Source organism: Pundamilia nyererei, unplaced genomic scaffold (genome assembly GCF_000239375.1).
Source record: "Pundamilia nyererei isolate P.nyererei 1_Seehausen unplaced genomic scaffold, PunNye1.0 scaffold00041, whole genome shotgun sequence".
NCBI lineage: Eukaryota > Metazoa > Chordata > Actinopteri > Cichliformes > Cichlidae > Pundamilia > Pundamilia nyererei.
The window spans coordinates 3972694-3990857 of NW_005187442.1; the positions used below are offsets into that span (position 1 = coordinate 3972694).

The 18164-nt window shown below is 40.9% G+C and overlaps 1 protein-coding gene across 1 annotated transcript in view; it reads right to left on the reverse strand.

Moving 5' to 3' along the window:
* The window catches only part of LOC102201415 (regulator of G-protein signaling 6-like), a 105159-nt gene extending 94151 nt beyond the window's left edge, over positions 1-11008 (reverse strand). Inside the window, exons 1-2 of the mRNA XM_005731163.1 lie at positions 10943-11008; positions 2157-2471 (exon numbers count right to left, since the gene is read on the reverse strand). Of these exons, the coding sequence (XP_005731220.1) occupies positions 2157-2381 (225 nt within the window). The 5' untranslated portion in view covers positions 2382-2471; positions 10943-11008. The remainder of the gene's footprint in view (positions 1-2156; positions 2472-10942) is intronic.
* Between the last annotated feature and the right edge of the window lie 7156 nt (positions 11009-18164).

The window sequence follows — 18164 nt, forward strand, 5'->3', positions numbered from 1 at the left end:
TGAGGCCTGGGTGTGGCTGATCTAACTGAACTCAGCTTTTCAAAAAAATGTGGTTAATCGCAGTTAATTCATAGGTTAATATTGGGGGCAATTACTGTGTGACAAATATGCAACTAAATGTATGTGTTCTACCAATGTAAACGATTCATTTTAGAAAGGCCACATTTATGACATTTTCTTCTTCCTGCACCTTTTTATTCAAACTTGAATAAAAATAAATGAGTAGAATACACCCCAGATATGAAATTAGCTCTTGATTTGAGTCATTTGAGAACTTGTTAAACTAATTGAACCAGAAAAGGTTATCCGTCCAAACAAAAAGCAAAAATAGTGTTTGCCACTAGTAAGTTTAATCTTCAAGTGCTGCTTCTTTATATTGTCAAGTGCAAGTGCTGTCACTGTGGTTCATTTCCAGGCTTCATCAAGACTTCATCAAGACTGAATAGGATGCAAAGTAATTTGATAATGCCCACTCAGCATTTAAACAAGTTCTCAGCCTCCATTAAATATCCTTCACATCTCTGATCGCAGAATTTAGTGCTTACTGACAGAGAGAAATTATTTCAGCCAATTTCACCCATTAATTCTTGCATTACAGACACGCTATGGCTAGTAGAGATCATTTTCCATCACTCTCTTCTCATCTTTTTCATCTCCTCATCCCTATAGAGCCACACCTCCGTGGTCACGATAAATAAGTAAAAATGTGCACTAGCTGCCTGCTGGTAAACAATACTGACACGTTCATTTAGCACAGGAGGCGAGATTGCCCTCAGTGTAAATTCATCTCCTTCCCCCTTGTCTTTCATTCAGGTTGGGCTGACATGACATAGTGCATTGATTCCATCCAGAGAAACAGTATATTCTCATTCCCTTTCACAATGAGGTCAAATGTCAGGGTCAGCCACAAAACACACCTTTAAACGGGGTGGAAACTTACAAAAACCGAGCCTCCTCCCTTATATTTTATGTACAACATTTTGGCATTAATTTATCATGGACAGTTTCATTTGTGGTGTGCTGCTTCTAGACAGCTAGTCCTTCTGGACTAGCATTTAGGAGTTAGTGTTTTTTTTCCACTATTCTTTATTTATATATGGTACTTAATGCAGTTGTCAACTTGCAGTGGTGGCTCAGCTGATGTCTTATGTAGTCTCTTCACTTCACACTTCTTTTAAAACCCCATTTCTCACAAAGATGTCCTGCTGTTTCTGAAACTATCCTCTCCATAAATTTGATGTGTGTCTTTTCTGATCAAAAGAAACATACTGCAAGCTTGTTTATGAAAAACAATCTCTCACTTTTTTCGCCACCTGTCCAAAAACTTTCCATCTCAGTTCGCAGCAGGAGCCTTCATTTCTAGTGTCATATATCAGAGCAGCAGCTCTTCAAATACATATGACTCCAGCAGCTCCAAGAGGAAATTGCTGCATCACCAGCCAATAGGAATTAACTTCAATTTTAGTATGTAGCATCCTAATTATGCATGATAATTAGTTAAATGTGTGCACCAGCTGCCTGCTGGTAAGTAATGCGGTCACAGCTCATATTCATTTAGAAGAGAGAGCAAGACTGCCTTTGAAATACATTCATTTGTCTTTTAATCAGCTCTGTGTGGCATAAAGTAACTACTGTAGAGGAATAACAATAAACCTCTAAAGCTTTGGGTTATAATCACACCTATAATTATACCACCTATACAGTAAATCTCCATCTCTGATGACACAGACATCAAAAAGAAAGTAATTTTGTCCTGTTGGAGTTTATGCTGATACTCTGGCTTCCTCCAATTAAAATACATGTAAAAGATGCATAAATGTAATACAAGTAAAAAGAATAAAACTAGTTTCAGAACTGGCCTCACTGATTCGAGCCAAATGTAGAAATCTCAGAATCACCTGAAAATAATAAAATTTGCTCCAAAACTCTCACAGATCAGCTGAATGTTCGCTTTATTTTTTATTCAAACTTACTTTCGAGTTTGACAGACAGCAAAGCCAAAAAATCATTTTGCACTGAAGCGCTTAAAAAGCACTCCCCGTCCTACTCTCTCAAGTCTGCAGCACCACCATCAGCAACCGGTTAAAATTTGTCTAACAAAACCACAAACCACTGTGAGTCAGCAAAAAGATGCTGGAGATTATACTTGCTCTTACCTTTCTGTAAACAATCATGTTGGGCGTGTCATCATCTGGGTCCACGATGCTCATGGACCTCGTGGAGAGCAGAGGTCGAGACGGGGTCGTCTGGGCGATCTCCTTCGGTTCTTCAGCCCCTTCGTCAGGTTCAGTCTTCTCCACGGGGCTCGACTGCTGCTGCTCCTCTTCCTTCTCCTTCTCCCCTCCTTCCTCCTGCTGTTGCTGCTGCTGTGCCTCAGCCATCTCTCCCTTACAGTCGCCTTCCCTGTGTGTTAAATTATCCTCTCTTCTTTGTCTTCTCTTCTTTATTTCCAACTGTGCTGTCTCCAGAGTCTAGGGAAAGAAAGAGAGTGAGAAACAAAGTGATAAATTGGACCATAGAACTGAGCATTGGGCTCCAGTCTCCCATGTCTCTCTATTTTCTGGTTTTCTATCAGCAGCCACAGGATGGATGCAATGGAGGCATCATCAATTCTCCTAATTTTCTCTGTTATCCCTTCTACGCTACTCCCTCCAGACCCGTCACATGAGACTGAAGTTAAAGGAGAATAAAATACATTCTGTTTTTGCTTGATTATTCCAGTAAATCATTTCAGTTTGTGGGACATCATATTTCCTGGCATATAAGAGCGTCACTTGCTTCTTTACCACAAAGGATGTGATGTCTTGTTTTACAAGGGGAATAAAAATTTGTTTCTTCAGTTAAAATTTGACATCATGTGCATGAATTAATTCAAATGATGAAAATCAGTCAGATGAATATCTCATTTTGAAAACTAATTTGCACGTTCATTTCCATTCAGAGAAGCAGAAGGATAGCAGCAAGAGTGAAAGGGAAGGTTTACAAGATGGTAGTGAGGCCTGCTATGATGTAGAGTTTGGAGACAGCAGTAGTGACAAAAAGACAGGAGGCCGTGCTGGAGGTGACAGAGTTGAAGATGAATTGTGTTACATGTGACCAAAATGGACAGGATTAGAAATGAGTATATCAGAGGGACAACTCAGGTCGAGCAGCGTGGAAACTCTGTGGAGGATGCTGAAGATGGAGTTGCCAGGCAGGAGTAAAAGAGGAAGAGCACAGATAAGATTCATGGGTGTAGCGAAGGAGGACATGGAGACTGTTGCAAAAATGATTGCACATTATTCCAATAAACCACTCACAAAGTACAGAAACAAATTGCAGCAGGTTAAAGGTTGATTTTAAACCCCATAAAATTGCCCTTTAATTTACTACAGAACAACCGATTACCGAATCATGCACAATACATGCAATAGTGGGGCAAAAAAGTATTTAGTCAGCCACCGATTGTGCAAGTTCCCCCACTTAAAATGATGACAGAGGTCAGTAATTTGCACCAGAGGTACACTTCAACTGTGAGAGACAGAATGTGAAAAAAAATCCATGAATCCACATGGTAGGATTTGTAAAGAATTTATTCGTAAATCAGGGTGGAAAATAAGTATTTGGTCAATAACAAAAATACAACTCAATACTTTGTAACATAACCTTTGTTGGCAATAACAGAGGTCAAACGTTTACTATAGGTCTTTACCAGGTTTGCACACACAGTAGCTGGTATTTTGGCCCATTCCTCCATGCAGATCTTCTCGAGAGCAGTGATGTTTTGGGGCTGTCGCCGAGCAACACGGACTTTCAACTCCCGCCACAGATTTTCTATGGGGTTGAGGTCTGGAGACTGGCTAGGCCACTCCAGGACTTTCAAATACTTCTTACGGAGCCTCCTTTGTTGCCCGGGCGGTGTGTTTTGGATCATTGTCATGTTGGAAGACCCAGCCTCGTTTCATCTTCAAAGTTCTCACTGATGGAAGGAGGTTTTGGCTCAAAATCTCACCATACATGGCCCCATTCATTCTGTCCTTAACACGGATCAGTCGTCCTGTCCCCTTGGCAGAAAAACAGACCCATAGCATGATGTTTCCACCCCCATGCTTCACAGTAGGTATGGTGTTCTTGGGATGCAACTCAGTATTCTTCTTCCTCCAAACACGACGAGTTGAGTTTATACCAAAAAGTTCTACTTTGGTTTCATCTGACTACATGACATTCTCCCAATCCTCTGCTGTATCATCCATGTGCTCTCTGGCAAACTTCAGACGGGCCTGGACATGCACTGGCTTCAGCAGCGGAACACGTCTGGCACTGCGGGATTTGATTCCCTGCCGTTGTAGTGTGTTACTGATGGTGACCTTTGTTACTTTGGTCCCAGCTCTCTGCAGGTCATTCACCAGGTCCCCCCGTGTGGTTCTGGGATCTTTGCTCACCGTTCTCATGATCATTTTGACCCCACGGGATGAGATCTTGCGTGGAGCCCCAGATCGAGGGAGATTATCAGTGGTCTTGTATGTCTTCCATTTTCTGATGATTGCTCCCACAGTTGATTTTTTCACACCAAGCTGCTTGCCTATTGTAGATTCACTCTTCCCAGTCTGGTGCAGGTCTACAATACTTTTCCTGGTGTCCTTCGAAAGCTCTTTGGTCTTGGCCATGGCGGAGTTTGGAGTCTGACTGTTTGAGGCTGTGGACAGGTGTCTTTTATACAGATGATGAGTTCAAACAGGTGCCATTCATACAGGTAACGAGTGGGGGACAGAAAAGCTTCTTACAGAAGACGTTACAGGTCTGTGAGAGCCAGAGATTTTCCTTGTTTGAGGTGATCAAATACAAATCCTACCATGTGAATTCATGGATTTTTTTTTCACATTCTGTCTCTCACAGTTGAAGTGTACCTCTGGTGCAAATTATTGACCTCTGTCATAATTTTAGGTGGGGGAACTTGCACAATCGGTGGCTGACTAAATACTTTTTTGCCCCACTGTATGCGAATCCACACACACACTTGTGACATCCCATTACTCAGGCCTGTCTGTGCTCTTCTGACAGCTGTCAAAATATTGTTGTGTGACACTTGAGCTGAGATTAGGTGCAAGAAGGAGAAGGTTCAAAGTCAGATAGGGGGCAAACAGCTGGAAAGAGAAATGAAACACACTTGACACCCTGGTTTCTATATAAGGGCTCCATCTATGCATCCTCTTTTCCTCTGTGCTCATCAGTGCCAGAAGATTTTATCCCAAACGTAACTGGGACCAGATGCCTTTCCATTTAGTCCATTGTAAAAGAAATAATAGCTTCTGACTGATTCATCTGCAGACAGCTAGTCTCTTTGCTGGTTGCAACACAGTGAATTTGCAAAATAACATTACACAGGCCTGGAAATCTAAACAATTCTGCACTCGATTAAATGAGTCTGGTTGCAAACCGCGCAATGAAAATGCAAAACAAATCTAATCTATAGGAAATGTTATGATAGCAAGCTCTTCCTTGTGTTGCAGATAACTGAATCCTCACAACAATATACCTGGAAGCTGCCAAATATGCACTCATGATAATGGAAACACACTCCATTATTTCATTTCAGTTTAATTTATTCATTTCTTTTGCGATGCAAACCAGAAGAGTTTGCACATAATCTCAGTGAGATGGAGGTTTCCTGGAAACATTTATCTGAGAAAATATTTGTGGAAGAAATTATAGACTTTAGGTGTATGACTGGAAGATGATTCTGCTCAGAGAAAAGCAGTATTTTCCACTTTGTGTTTCCACTCAGTAAAATCTTTTAAAAAAAAGACCATCACACTCACTCGGGCGACCGTGGCTCAGGGGGTTGGGAATCGCATCTGTAACCGGAAGGTCGCCGGTTCGATCCCAGGGCTCTCTGTCCTGGTCGTTGTGTCCCTGGGCAAGACACTTTACCCTACTGCCTACTGGTGTTGGCCAGAGGGGCCGATGGCGCGATATGGCAGCCTCCCCCAGGGCAGCTGTGGCTACAACCGTAGCTTGTCTCCACCAATGTGAGAGTGAATGAATAGTGGCATTGTAAAGTGCTTTGGGTGCCTTGAAAAGCGCTATATAAATCCAATCCATTATTATTATTATCATTACCACTAAATATAAAGAACTGAAATGTGAATGAAGGCCTGATGCAGGTTATCAAAGCAAAATGTCTTCCTAGAACTTCAGCCAAATGTTGGCAAAGAGTTTTTAATAGTGTCCACCTGTGCTTCATAAACCATGTGTACATGGGAAATGTAGTTCACATGTGTAGTTCCCAAAAGCTAGCATGAATGGTGAGAAGGAGAGCAAAATTAAGTTCTTTTTTCTTTACCTGGGAATTCACTGTAAGAAACAGTGTTTTTAGTCATTTAAATATTTATCTATTGCTTATTTACTTTGGTGCAGTATGAATGGGCAGAGGAAAACTAGCAAAACTTGAAAATACAGTTAAAAGTGAAGTCACATTTTCTAAAACTGTCCACGGGCTCAGACTGGAGTCATTGCCGGGCCAATTCTAGTCCCGGGCCTCATGTTTGACACCCCTGCTGTAGGAAAAAAAATCAAATTGATCTAATTTAATCAATTTGTAAATATTAACCGTGTAAGCATGTTTTCAGCTGAAAGAATAAAGGTATCAGAGCTGAAATTTGACACAGAATCAGTGTGGGTGCCTGCATCCGCAGTATCATCATCGTGAGCATCATGTGTTGATATGCTGTTTCAATCGTGCATAATCTCGTATTCTGAAGCAAAATTAGAAGTTAAAGAACTTCCACAAAGCAATTTCTGCTTCATGCCCAAAGAGTGAAAAGAGAAAGGAAGCAAAATGAGAGCAGACTTGAGCATGATTGGTTGTAGGATGATTGGGTTTGGCATGTTGGGAAACATCCACAGATCTGAAGACAAGATCAATACCACTCTCATATCTATATGGAAACTGCGAAGCTTCAGCCAGAGGCTAGTGTAGCTTAGCTTATCTCAGAAACAGGTGCACCTAGGTTGTGTATTATATTTAGTTCATGTATTACTCATAAAGCCGTTTACAAAGACACATAGTGGTAGCACATCTTCTTCCGTGCAAGCAAGCTAAACATTAAATAATAAGAATCGAACTAAAGTTAAGAAAGTGGTTTTGACTGGGTTAAGAGTAAATGGCAGTTTTGTGTCGTCTGAAGTGAATTTAATGTCCTTTTTAAGTCGACGCTCTCATTAACCAGCTGTTTGTGTGTGTCTGAATGTGTGAGAGGATATACTGTACAAAGTGTCCATGTGTCCACGAGCTTTCTGGTGCTGAAGGAAAGACAGGGACACCGTCTGCTTAACTGCTACTCCAAACCAGCAGTCAATGCTTAGAAGTGATGCCTGGTTTGTTTCTCTGAACTGCTCAAGTTTAAACTCCCATCTTCTTTCCATCCTGCTCCTGGAATGTCGTAAAGTTGCGTAGGCTGGGATCAATACCTCCAACATTCGCTCTAACTCTGGATTTTGCAAAGATATGAAATGTTCAGGTTGAACATTCACATGAGATCATCCTCTATCGCACAGTTATTTAATTAATGGTTCACAGAGGAGCCTCACCCCTGTTGATAGAGATGCTTTAGTTGGCCTAATTGCTTTAAAGAACTTCCAGAGTCAGCTTTGGTCACCTTGAAAGCCTCTGATGTAATGCCTAATCTATTTATCCAAAATTAGATGAACTTGAGGATGAAGAAGATATAAAGGGACCACACGCGTCTCATTTTATGAAACGCAAACAACATGTTTTTACAGAAGAATTAAAATCTTCCTATGTTAAGCCCTCAAACTCCTTCAGAACCGCCAGCTCAGGAAACTCCTTCCTGTGGTGTTTACGAGGCTTCAATCGATGTGCTGTGATGTCTTCGTGAGAGCCTGTAGGTGTAGAGTCCTTTGTTTGTTCGCCGCTCGTGTTAGCTACGTACAATTACAAGTGAAGCACAGTTTTTTAAACTTCACTTAAGCTTTATCTTTCTTCTTCTTAAATGCAAAAGACTAACAAGCACGCTTGAATTTCAGCTGATGTCTTCACCAGCTCAGCGTTCAGCTCTACATAATTGGAACAAATCAAGCGCTGCCACAGAAATGATACTCGATTGCAAGAAAATGAACACTGAGGAAGGCATCAGTCAAAACATTTGTGCTCGCTCCTCTTTTGCACTACAAAGGAATAACAACAGTGAAAGTGTTGTGATGTAATTTGAAGTCACTGAAGAAGAAAAAAATAAAATAAAATAAAAATAGGCCCCAGGTTTCAGGAAATTAAATGACTGAAAGAAACGCATGACATTTATTTTTATACTTGTCGCAGATTAATACTCTAAATTATTCTGATTACATTTAGAGGTGAACATTTATTTAACCACCCCCCTTTCCTTTAAAACACGCTGCGATGACAGGAAGTGGATGCGGTGAGTGAGATCTCTTGCTGTGTCTAAAGTCTGCGCTATCCTTTTCCCTCTGGACCCTCCACAGTGCAACGCACACCCAGCGTTTGCTTCACCTTCCATCGAAAACCACCCCAGGGAGGGCTGCATGAGGATGTCTGGCTATTTTACACAAAAGCCTGGCTACAAATATAAGGGACACCACCAGTTTAGAAGCCATTCAACCTTATAAAGAGTCAAATGTGTGGAGTTGTGTGTGTGGTTTATCAGGCAGACTGCATTTAACAGCATATATCACACAGTAATGGTTCATTCACATCTTGTTTAAGATACGAAACATATTAAGAGCTTCTGTATATTAATGGTACAGTACTGTATCTTTTTCTTGTGTGATCATGTAAATTCAAGTTCAAATCCTTGATTGTTTTTTCACATGTGATCTAGTTACCAGGGTTTGTGTAGCAGAAAGCTGTGCTGAGGTTTAGACAGCAATGAGTGAGACTACCATAGAAATTCGCCAGTCTTCACCTTGGGTGGTTGATACAATTTTGAGCAGGTCAGGAATACTGTAACCTTGTGAGGCAAGAAGTGAATACCAAGCTGCAAACACAGTTTAAGCATAACAGGAAACTGAATTCAGAGTACACAGAGGAGGACACCCACAGGTAATTTTAGGGTAATAAACTGTTTATGTTCTAATACTGTTCCTCTTTATATTACTGTAGTAGCACTAATATGATCGGAAAATCTCATCCACACTACCGACAATATGATGTCATAAAGCTTAAAGCACAGTATTCTTAACTACTGTAAATCCAGCTACTGGGTCATTCCAACACAAATCTTCACATTTTTTAGAACATTTTCTGCTCACTCGTTCTTTTTTTCCCACTTTTTTTTGTTAGATATTCATGTTCAAGGGTTGTCTCAGATTTTCAAAGTGTGAAAAAAGCAGGTAATATAAAAAAAAAGTATTTTATATAAAAAGCTACAAACTTTGGACATAAAATTTTTAGCCAAATTGGAGATAGGCGAGCAGAGAGCCCACAGTGATTTGAGACTGAATGACCTTTAACGGTGAAATTACAGTGTAGCGTTCATTGAAATGAATCTAATAAAGTATTGTGCCACACCTCTTAATCTCTGAATTCAGGTGTTTTCAGCTCCATTCCCATAGCTGTATGAAATCGAGCACCTGCCCATGCAGTTGATTAAAAGTTGGTTCCAAGGTCTCAGTAACATTGAGCAGCAGTTTCTTAACTGCTAACCTAACTGGGGGTCATATAAGTGCTGGATCGTGCTTGATAAGAGTTCAGCAGCTACAACAAAGCTAGGCTAGACTATTAAGCCCCAAATCCACAGCTAGGATCAACTTTAGAATCACCATTTAACCCGTCACTGGACTGTAGGCAGAAAGATCTTGGAGGCTCCGAGAGAACATGCAAACCCCACAAAGAAAGGCCGGAGCCTCGTCCAAAATCTTCTATCACTTGGGAATTTATTTTTAGAACAATGTAGGAGTGAGTACCTGGTCACAATATAAAAACTTCTATGCTTTGTGAGGCTGCGACAAATCAGTCACAAGCGTTTTACTGATATAAGCCACTGGTGCTGGCCGATAAGGCCAAAGCTGGCACTTGTTTATCTTTTTCAGTTCATCCTCGACCTTTAAAGATCTTTGATTTTCTTCAAAATCCCCATCATGCAAACAAATTTTTGCATGATGGGGACGTCAAAACTTGTGCATCCACATTTGACCGTGAAGTCAATCAGGTAAACAATGCTCTGACAGTCCACAGATAACTAAATCAAGATAACGTGTAATTATGCAGCATTAATATAAATATCAGTATCACTGCTTAATAGCCAGAACCGGGCTCAAATCGTCATCTGTCTTAATGTGGGGAGAGCTTAAGTTTGATGGATGATGGTCGTGCATGTCTGCATACCAACAGTGACATAGATCTCTCTCTCGGTCTCACTCCGACCTCTTTCTGTGGTCTCTCTATCCTCTCAGAACCGCTTCACCCCCCGCAAACACACACACCTAGCACTCTGCAGCCTAATTTACACGACACAGTCCGCAACAACCAGCAGCACGCATTTTTACGCGCGTACTTTACCCTACACACACACACGCACACACACACACACCACACCTCTCTCACTATCTTCCTCACAAATTTCTGTGCGCATCCCAACAGATGCACAGAGGACGAAAACGCGCAAATTGATTTCAAACATGCACTTGTGCACTTCAAGTGTCCCCGACAGATCACCTGAGGTCTCTTTAATCCCAGGTGAGAAAAACTGCATCCTCCGTGTCACCCTCCGAAATATTAATTACTCCAACAACAGCCAAGCAACACCTCAAGCACAGCAAACTGAGAACACCGCTGCAATGACAAATAACAGAGGCTTTACCAGTAGGAGCGTTAAAAGCGCACGCAACAACATTTCAGTTTTCTTTTATGCATCTTTCACCACTAATAATACCGCCACTCGTATTCGCTCTGCTCCAGCCTCTCCCCCTTCTCCCCGTCCCTTACCTCTGCAGCCGGCTTATCTCTCTCTCGGAGCTCAGGAGCCAAGAAGCAGCTTCACCGACCGACCCATCAAACCGCCGCACAGTGGAGAGAGAGAGAGAGAGCGAGAGAGAGGGAGAGAGAGACCGTGTTTGGAATATGGGAATCATTATACTGCAACAGTTCAGATAGTAGGTGTACTCATTTAATATCGCACCTATGGTATTCCAGGGCAATCCCAAACTTGCACGAATTTGGGATTTTAGGAGTTTACGCAGAGTGTGCATCTCTCTATTGTGTGTGATTGTCAATCCCCCCTCCGATGAAGGTTCACCAACAAATTAGGTGGTTGGTTTTTTTTTCAGGGTCAGGGGAATGTTGTGGTTATGGTCATGGTTAGGTTGGGTTTGTAGGATAGAGGAAAAGCCAGCTTTACATCTGTGTAGGCACCACTTATCCTGAAGATTAACAAATACTGTTAACTCAATATTTGATATGTTCACGTACTGGCTCTGTTATCTGCACTGTTATCAAATAAATGTTGGCTGTAAACAATTTTTAGATTATTGTATTGTATACTGTTTGTATTCATAATTTACACGGTGTCACATAAAGTGTCCAGTCAAGCTAGTCATATTTATATGTTCCATTATCATAAGTTGTGAATTTTCCCTGCAGGGTCTTATGGTTTTACACAATAATACTTGACCCTCTATCTGCAGACACAGGTCCCTGTGCTGCTGTTTCCCCTCTTTGCCTTAAAATCCATTGATGTCATAATGCCCACACAGGATATGAGAAGATTTGACTGCAAAACCAGGAAATTGTATGTGAGAAAACAACATACATGCAGACAAAGAAGGTACGTTTTACAAACAACTGTACTCACACTGTTCATAATTATCCTGATAATACAGCCTGAAATGACTATAAAATGAATATGGACACAACTTTATGGAAAAAATGCATGATAGAATAGAAGTTTCAAAATAAAATGAAAACAAATTAGAATTGGATAAATGGAAGAAAATGGATGCTAGAGGTTGTACCTGGAAATGGAAGGCAGCTAGTTGAACATTTACAGAAAGATTAAAGATCCACCAGGACCTCCATGAATCATGTTTGTGGACTGTAGGAGAATTCAGCGCCACTAAAAACAGTCATGTTTATGTTTTTGAATTAATCTGACTCCTGAGTGGTGTTTGCCAGACATAAAGAACCATCATCTTCCAGTGTGTTTGCACATTTCTTTCTCCAGATGAATAATATTTAAATTTGAACCACCTCATCCAATTTCTCTCTTGCTTTCTCTGCTTATTTATGCTGTTTTGAAGCTCGCTCTTCCACCGCCGCTGCCATCACCTTGTCAGTGGCCGTCTCAAGATAACAATTAGTTCAATGAAGAGAAAGGAGGCTTTGTTGGATAAGAAAATTAGCCTGTTGTCATGGGGAAAACAACTAAGAGAATAGGGAAAAATGCACTAATCAGGCACAACATTTAAAAAACCACCTGCTTAATTTTGCCAAGGTCCCACCTTGTGTGGTCTGTAAGGTTTGGACGGGGGGAGGGGAACCAAGACGTTGACAGCAGATCATTTGAATTCTGTGGTTTCACAGGTAAAACATTGTTAGAAATAATCCAACGGATGCTCAATCCAGTTTAAATATGTGGATTTGGTATTCTGGTTGAACATCCTGGTCTCTTTGCTGGGTTCCTCTAGCTGTTCCTGAGCAGTCTTTGCATTGCTGGGGAGGTCGCTGCTATTGTGCAGGGATGGCAAGTGACAAATTAACATCCGCATGGATGCCAGGATCCAATATATCCCAGCGTAACCTTGCACTATAATGAGATAATCACTGTTATTTTCTTCAGTTATCAGTAGTTTTAAGTTTTCAGATGATTGGTAGATATTTATAACTCTTCTCAGTGCTTTTGTAGCTTTGAATTTTAAATGCACGGAGAGGCACTTTCTGAAATAAATGCACCCACAAGCTTGCTAATATCCCCTACATGGGAAATTATCTGAAATACTCACTCCCTCTCTTAAGTCTTTTTCTTTCTTTTTTGCTCTTCGAGCCTTCCCCATACTCACCCCCGCTCCCCATCTTTCTTAGTGTAATCGCTCCTAATTTCTCATCTTCAACATATGCAAGGCCAACAGCTTCAAACCAGCGAGCTGCAAGCCCAGCAGATAAACTCTTAGCTGATGGGGACTCTCGGCCAAGCACTGAGGCACATCAAAGGCCCTGATGCAATGATGGACTAAGGGAGGAAACTGGGTGCTTACTACAGCCAGCAGAGGTTTCTTCGCTTTGTGTGCATGTGTGTGTGTGTGTGTGTGCATCCCAGTCTCACATGAAACGTGTCAACAGACAGCAAGTTTACCATTTACTGTAATTCAGGCTACGTTTTCTCACAGCCGGTGGTCGCGACTAAAAATATTTGCTGTCCTAATTCAATAAGCCATTACTGGGACAGAGAGTGAGGGGGACCACATGCTTCAAAGGCCAGCGGTTTCCCTCTCCTTTTTTTTCTTTCTCGCTTTTATCCGCTGTTTACTGTACAAATGGAAAAATGGACGTCAATAAGCTCGTAAAATCAATACGTGCACTTACAAGCTAAATGCCGTCAAAAACAGCATTGATACTAATGGCCCCATCTGTTCGTGCGGATACACACTCGAACACATCTTCTCATGGTTGGAAACTATAGCCTCCACTCTGGACCGACTGAATTATTGAGCAACAGGAAGCAGGAAGAAAAGATCCCACTGGAGCCTATCTGTGTGTGTGCTGATAAGTGGTTTAGGAAGGGATGCCCTATTTTATGTGCTCGTTTATTGCAGTACATCGTCACATGTACACACGTGTATACACACATACATACCCATGTATACACTGATCAATAAGCTGCTAAACTTACAGAAATTCTATTTTTTCCATGGCAAAAGTATGTAACTGTATACAATACAAGATATTATTTTAAACTGGATAAGTGCTCTGTGCACTCTTCAGAAATTATAGTGATTTTGTTTTAAATATAGTGGCTTGCGAAAGTATTCGGCCCCCTTGAACTTTTCCACATTTTGTCACATTACAGCCACAAACATGAATCAGTTTGATTGGAATTCCACGTGAAAGAGCAACACAAAGTGGTGCACACGTGAGAAGTGGAACGAAAATCATACATGATTCGGTTATTTATTTACAAATAATTAACTGCAAAGTGGGGTGTGCGTAATTATTCAGCCCCCTGAGTCAATACTTTGTAGAACCACCTTTTGCTGCAGTTACAGCTGCCAGTCTTTTAGGGTCTGTCTCTACCAGCTTTGCACATCTAGAGACTGAAATCTTTGCCCATTCTTCTTTGCAAAACAGCTCCAGCTCAGTCAGATTAGATGGACAGCCTTTGTGAACAGCAGTTTTCAGATCTTGCCACAGATTCTCGTTTGGATTTAGATCTGGACTTTGACTGGGCCATTCTAACACATGGATATGTTTTGTTTTAAACCGTTCCATTGTTGCCCTGGCTTTATGTTTAGGGTCGTTGTCCTGCTGGAAGGTGAACCTCCGCCCCAGTCTCAAGTCTTTTGCAGACTCCAAGAGGTTTTCTTCCAAGACTGCCCTGTATTTGGCTCCATCCATCTTCCCATCAACTCTGACCAGCTTCCTTGTCCCTGCTGAAGAGAAGCACCCCCAGAGCATGATGCTGCCACCACCATATTTGACAGTGGGGATGGTGTGTTCAGAGTGATGTGCAGTGTTAGTTTTCCGCCACACATAGCGTTTTGCATTTTGGCCAAAAAGTTCCATTTTGGTCTCATCTGACCAGAGCACCTTCTTCCACATGTTTGCTGTGTCCCCCACATGGCTTGTGGCAAACTGCAAACGGGACTTCTTATGGTTTTCTGTTAACAATGGCTTTCTTCTTGCCACTCTTCCATAAAGGCCAACTTTGTTCAGTGCACGACTAATAGTTGTCCTATGGACAGATTCCCCCACCTGAGCTGTAGATCTCTGCAGCTCGTCCAGAGTCACCATGGGCCTCTTGGCTGCATTTCTGATCAGTGCTCTCCTTGTTCGGCCTGTGAGTTTAGGTGGACGGCCTTGTCTTGGTAGGTTTATACTTGTGCCATACTCCTTCCATTTCTGAATGATTGATTGAACAGTGCTCCGTGGGATTTTCAAGGTTGGGAAATCTTTTTGTAGCCTAAGCCTGCTTTAGGTTTCTCAATAATTTTTATCCCTGACCTGTCTGGTGTGTTCTTTGGACTTCATGCTGTCGTTGCTCCCAAATTTCTCTTAGACAACCTCTGACGCAGAGCAGCTGTATTTGTACTGACATTAGATTACACACAGGTGCACTCTATTCAGTCATTAGCACTCATCAGGCAATGTCTATGGGCAACTGACTGCACTCAGACCAAAGGGGGCTGAATAATTACGCACACCCCACTTTGCAGTTATTTATTTGTAAAAAATGTTTGGAATCATGTATGATTTTCGTTCCACTTCTCACGTGTACACCACTTTTTGTTGCTCTTTCACGTGGAATTCCAATAAAATTGATTCATGTTTGTGGCTGTAATGTGACAAAATGTGGGAAAGTTCAAGGGGGCCGAATACTTTCGCAAACCACTGTAAATAAGGCAGAAGTAAATTAAAAGATAAGGTAAACTCGCTCAGAATTCTGACTATCCTTGGAATCTTGACCTTTAAAATATTAATCTCAATATTCTGAAATTCTGATCCACAACCATCAACACCCAGAATTCTAACTTTATTCTCTTTAAATTTGACTTTTAGAATTTTGACAGTCAGATTTATGATGAGAAAATCAGAAGTCTGAGAAAAACATGGAGCAAAATTCTGAGAATTTAGTAAGAATTACAAGTAAAATAGTGAGAATTCAGAGAAAAAGTGAAATTCCTGAGAAAAAATCGAATTCTGGGATTAAAAAAAGAAAAGGAAATTCTCTCCAAGGAGAAACGCGGAGAAACTTAATTCTGAGAATTAGGCAGAATTCCAAGTAAAATAGTGAGAATTCTGCAAAAAAAGAATTCAAGGGGCAAAGTGATGAGATTAGAGAGATTAGTGAGAATTCCAAGCAGATTTACGAGAAAAAAAAATCAGAATTTAAAATCAAAATCAAATTCTAAAAATCTGAGAATAATCTCAGAATTCTCACAAAAAGGTTATAAAAAAAACATCAAATTATTCCTGTTATTAATGGTAACGTCATAAATCTGAGCAATAATCTGAATTCTGAGAGAGAGAAAAAAGTCATGATCCCAAACTTTTTCTATCGTTTTCTACAAAAGGGGACGATTCCTGTCGATGCAAAAATAAGTCAGGTTGGGTAGTCTATGAGAACATGACCCCACCTGTCACTTAATCTATAACCTTAAATCTAATCTGATCTGAATCTATGAATTTCTAATGAGTGTTTTGTTCTATATATTGTGTGTTTTATTAGCTAAACCCAGTGGGTAACAGATGAGGAACATACAAACATACATAAACTAAAATCATGATATTATCATCCTATCTATTTATTTATTATAGTGACACACCATTCCTTTCTATGACATTCCCTTTTCCCTAATTCATATGATTATGGGACTTGAATAAAATATTTATATACTCCATATAGATGTTGCCACTCACAGAGCCCTAAGCAATGTTTATGTTTCACTGAGAGCGGTCCACTCGTCTAGGAGGAGCTAGAGAACATACAAACATAAATACATATGATCATTATAGCATGGTGATAAGTGGTTTCAAAAAGCCAAAAATGCTTCTCGAGGCTTTTCACAGGAATTTCAAAACCATAATAGCTACTTCCATATTTTATAGTCTATGAATACTGCATGCAGGGAGGTAAGGGTAGCCTGGAGGTCTTGAGCAGGCATGTCATGGTCTGGGCAGACTGTCTTTTTCTACCCCCCTTTCTTCCTCTCTCTACCAGCCTACATAGAGAGAGCCTGCTTTCTCTCTCATCTCTCCTTTTCTCACCTACAGGTGGAGCTGGTTCTGAGGTCTTCTTTGCTCAGTCTTCGGGCTTCATCAGTCGCACCTTTTCCTCGTTTCTCATACTGCTGTTGATTTAATGACCGACTCTCACGTCCATTCTCCACCGGATTGTTCTCCAGCTCCGACTTATAATTTAATATTTGCTTTAAGCACCCTGGCTCTCAAACTCTGGATATAGAAGAATCTCCCCACGGTTTACCCGTCATCCTCAACGCCCAGCTTCACCTGTAAATTGGGCGTTCAGCCTGCCAATACCACTCACCTGTCTGACCACTTTCTCCACTTGGTGAATTTAACTGCTTATACCTTCTTCAACTAACCAATCAAATAAAAGTGGTTCGACCCACATCACTGTTTTGAGAACTCGTGTTTTGAACGCTCAAGCTTGGCATTAGCATTTAACAGGACATAAGCACGAAGCGAGTCTGAACAAGGACGCTGGGCTCTGGCACAGTTGAGGCACAGCAACTTGTCCATCACAATGTTGCCACACTGTAAAGCATATCCTACTTTATTTGTGTGTTGTCGTTGTTGTTTTTCAGTGGGACCCTATTTTTGAAATAACAAACATGTTGCATGAAATGAGACTTGAAATTATCGTTTGAGGTCACGATCCCAGTGAGAAGTAAGGTTGTTTTCTAACAGTCTCCAATGCAGTTAGACTTCTTACTGCAACCCCAGGTTCGTCGCGGCTTTACTTTTCAGACCTGAAGGCCATGTTTATCTTTTATATGCAGAAGTTACTGCTATATTCAACAGCGCACCACTATTATTCCAAAAGCCAGGTAATATTAAAACACTAGTGAACTGTCTCAGGTATGAAAAGTCATGGTTGGAGATTAACTTTTGCTCAGTTTAACAGAAATTATTTTTATCAGGGGAACCCTGTGTTCGATGGGTACGACAGTGCTATTGGTCCTTTCGTCCAATTGGATGACAATAAGAGACGAAACGTGATTCTCATGAACATGATTCTCATGAATATCTAATAGGAAGATCATTTGGGAATCTATGTGTCTTTAAATGAAAACACCAGAAGAAATTAACTGTGTATTAGCTAGAAACTAAAACTGAATCTGAAATCTTCAGCCTACAAAAATTAGGCATCAACCTTTGATAATTCACTTTTTTAAAGGTTGATGCACTGGGATCACAGCAGCTCAAACTCCCTCTTTCCTGGTGTTTTCATCAAGCTCCTCCGAGGATATCATAG